The sequence below is a fragment of the Fomitiporia mediterranea genome (genome assembly GCF_000271605.1).
Source record: "Fomitiporia mediterranea MF3/22 unplaced genomic scaffold FOMMEscaffold_879, whole genome shotgun sequence".
Taxonomy (NCBI): Eukaryota; Fungi; Basidiomycota; class Agaricomycetes; order Hymenochaetales; family Hymenochaetaceae; genus Fomitiporia; species Fomitiporia mediterranea.
Window position 1 is genome coordinate 811 of NW_006761264.1, and position 1806 is coordinate 2616.

Below are 1806 nucleotides of genomic sequence, written 5' to 3' on the forward strand. Positions count from 1 at the left end.
TACAATATAAGGACGAGAGACACTGAGCAGTCAATCGTCACCTCACCCCTTGTCTATGTGTGCCCCCCTTAAGTTCTCCCTCTCAACAAGATGTTTCTCTCTTCGTCCTGCTAATGCAGACTAGCAAGGAAATGGACTGTATGTTCCCATTCCGCCTTCTTCAATTTGTTATTGTTGATTACCATTGCTAGTACGATTTGGAACCATGGTCAACCCTATACTTGTACCATTTCTCGGATGTCAGAGCGGACTTGTTGGCTACAATGCACACACCACAATACCTTGCTTTATTGTAATCATTGTGTACGACACAGTGATATTCAGTTTGACGCTATACAGAGCATTCCGCTCCAGTATGCACATTTCCTGTTCTTAGTTCAACTACCATACAATAATACTTACCTTTCACAGCCCAAAGAGTACGTCTCTTTTATGTCCTTGTTCGAGATGGTATCTTTTATTATAGCGTCATGCTCGGTGAGTACCAGTATCTTGGAGTCCAATTGTCTGTTACAAGTATGTCTCTGACTTCGAAATTCTATAAGGTATCTCTGTTTCTGCAGTCGCCGTTAGCTCAAGCCTCCCTGTGCAGCGGACTGCATTGACTGCATTGTTCTTACCCGTTGTAAAAGCTAGTTTCTGTGTTGTCGGCAGTAGAATATCGCTCAACCTCCGCGAGGCAGCAAGACGAACTGTAGATGCTTGGAATGGCACGAGCATTGATACAGATATTGATTGACACAGATCTGTTGATCCAGTAGTGCTGTCGAATATGTTGTAATGCATACTTTTAAAGTGAACAAATGTTGTGGTGGACAAATTTAAGCCATAATCTGGGTTGGCAAGAGAAAGTTCTCAAAGAGTAAATCTGAATAACCTGTATGGGTAGGCCGCGATCGCTGCAACGATCAAGATTTATAGTTGCCGTTGTCCGGTCCAGGACTGCTGTGGACCGGGTCCGGTCCGATTGAGGTCCGGTCCAGTTGGGTCCAACAGGGGTCCAGTCCGCGGTCCAGCGTTTGACAAAAATTTCCAGACTGCTTTGGACTGCCTGGACCCTGGACCAGACTGTGGACTGTTTATATTGTAGATACTACTTCTTTAATGCATACAAATGGACTGTACAGAGCCTAATAGATGTGAACTACTCTTACATATATTGTATAGTACATTGTATACCCTTTAAGCATACAAATAGACTATACTTGTTATGGTTCTCCACTCTCATACCTTCAGTTCTGAGGGTTCCACACCCTTCTGTACTGGAACTCAGGACTTCCATCCCTCAGGGGCACTGTCTATGAACTATATGTGTGTTGACTCTTGCTACTACCCTTCCTTACTTTATCATTCCATTCCTTTGACCACCCCTTCATTCTTTGTTTGTTCTATGGTCTCTTACCCTTTGTCCATCCCTTCATTCTTTGTACCTTTATCTTTGACCTTCCTTTCTTTCATTCTTTGTGGCTTATCATTCTTAGTAGCTCATACTCCCTGAGTGCTCTTGTGTAGTTTAGTATATATAGGTGTACAAGATCAGACTGGTTCTGTAGTCTTGATCTTGTCTACTCTAAGTAGTCCTGTACTCTTAGGCTTACTCTATATACTCTACTCTTGTCTCACTCTCTCTCTCCACCTGTTCTACAAGTTCTAACTATGTTTCAGTGCTCACATTCTGTATTTCTGTTGTGTAGAATAGTTGTAGCCTGGGTTCCCTTGCTGAGCCTTCAGGTCCCCTCTACACTGTTGCTAACATTAGATCAAGACTACCTATTACTACCCTACAACTCTTCTACATTTTGAGTA

The 1806-nt window shown here is 42.9% G+C and overlaps 1 protein-coding gene across 1 annotated transcript; it reads left to right on the forward strand.

Moving 5' to 3' along the window:
• Window positions 1-205: 205 nt before the first annotated feature.
• On the forward strand, window positions 206-739 carry FOMMEDRAFT_163694 (uncharacterized protein; the record flags this gene model as incomplete). The annotated part of the gene is made up of 3 exons (XM_007272301.1): window positions 206-353; window positions 412-477; window positions 546-739. 3 exons carry the CDS (start codon window positions 206-208, stop codon window positions 737-739), a joined length of 408 nt encoding a protein of 135 aa, XP_007272363.1.
• Between the last annotated feature and the right edge of the window lie 1067 nt (window positions 740-1806).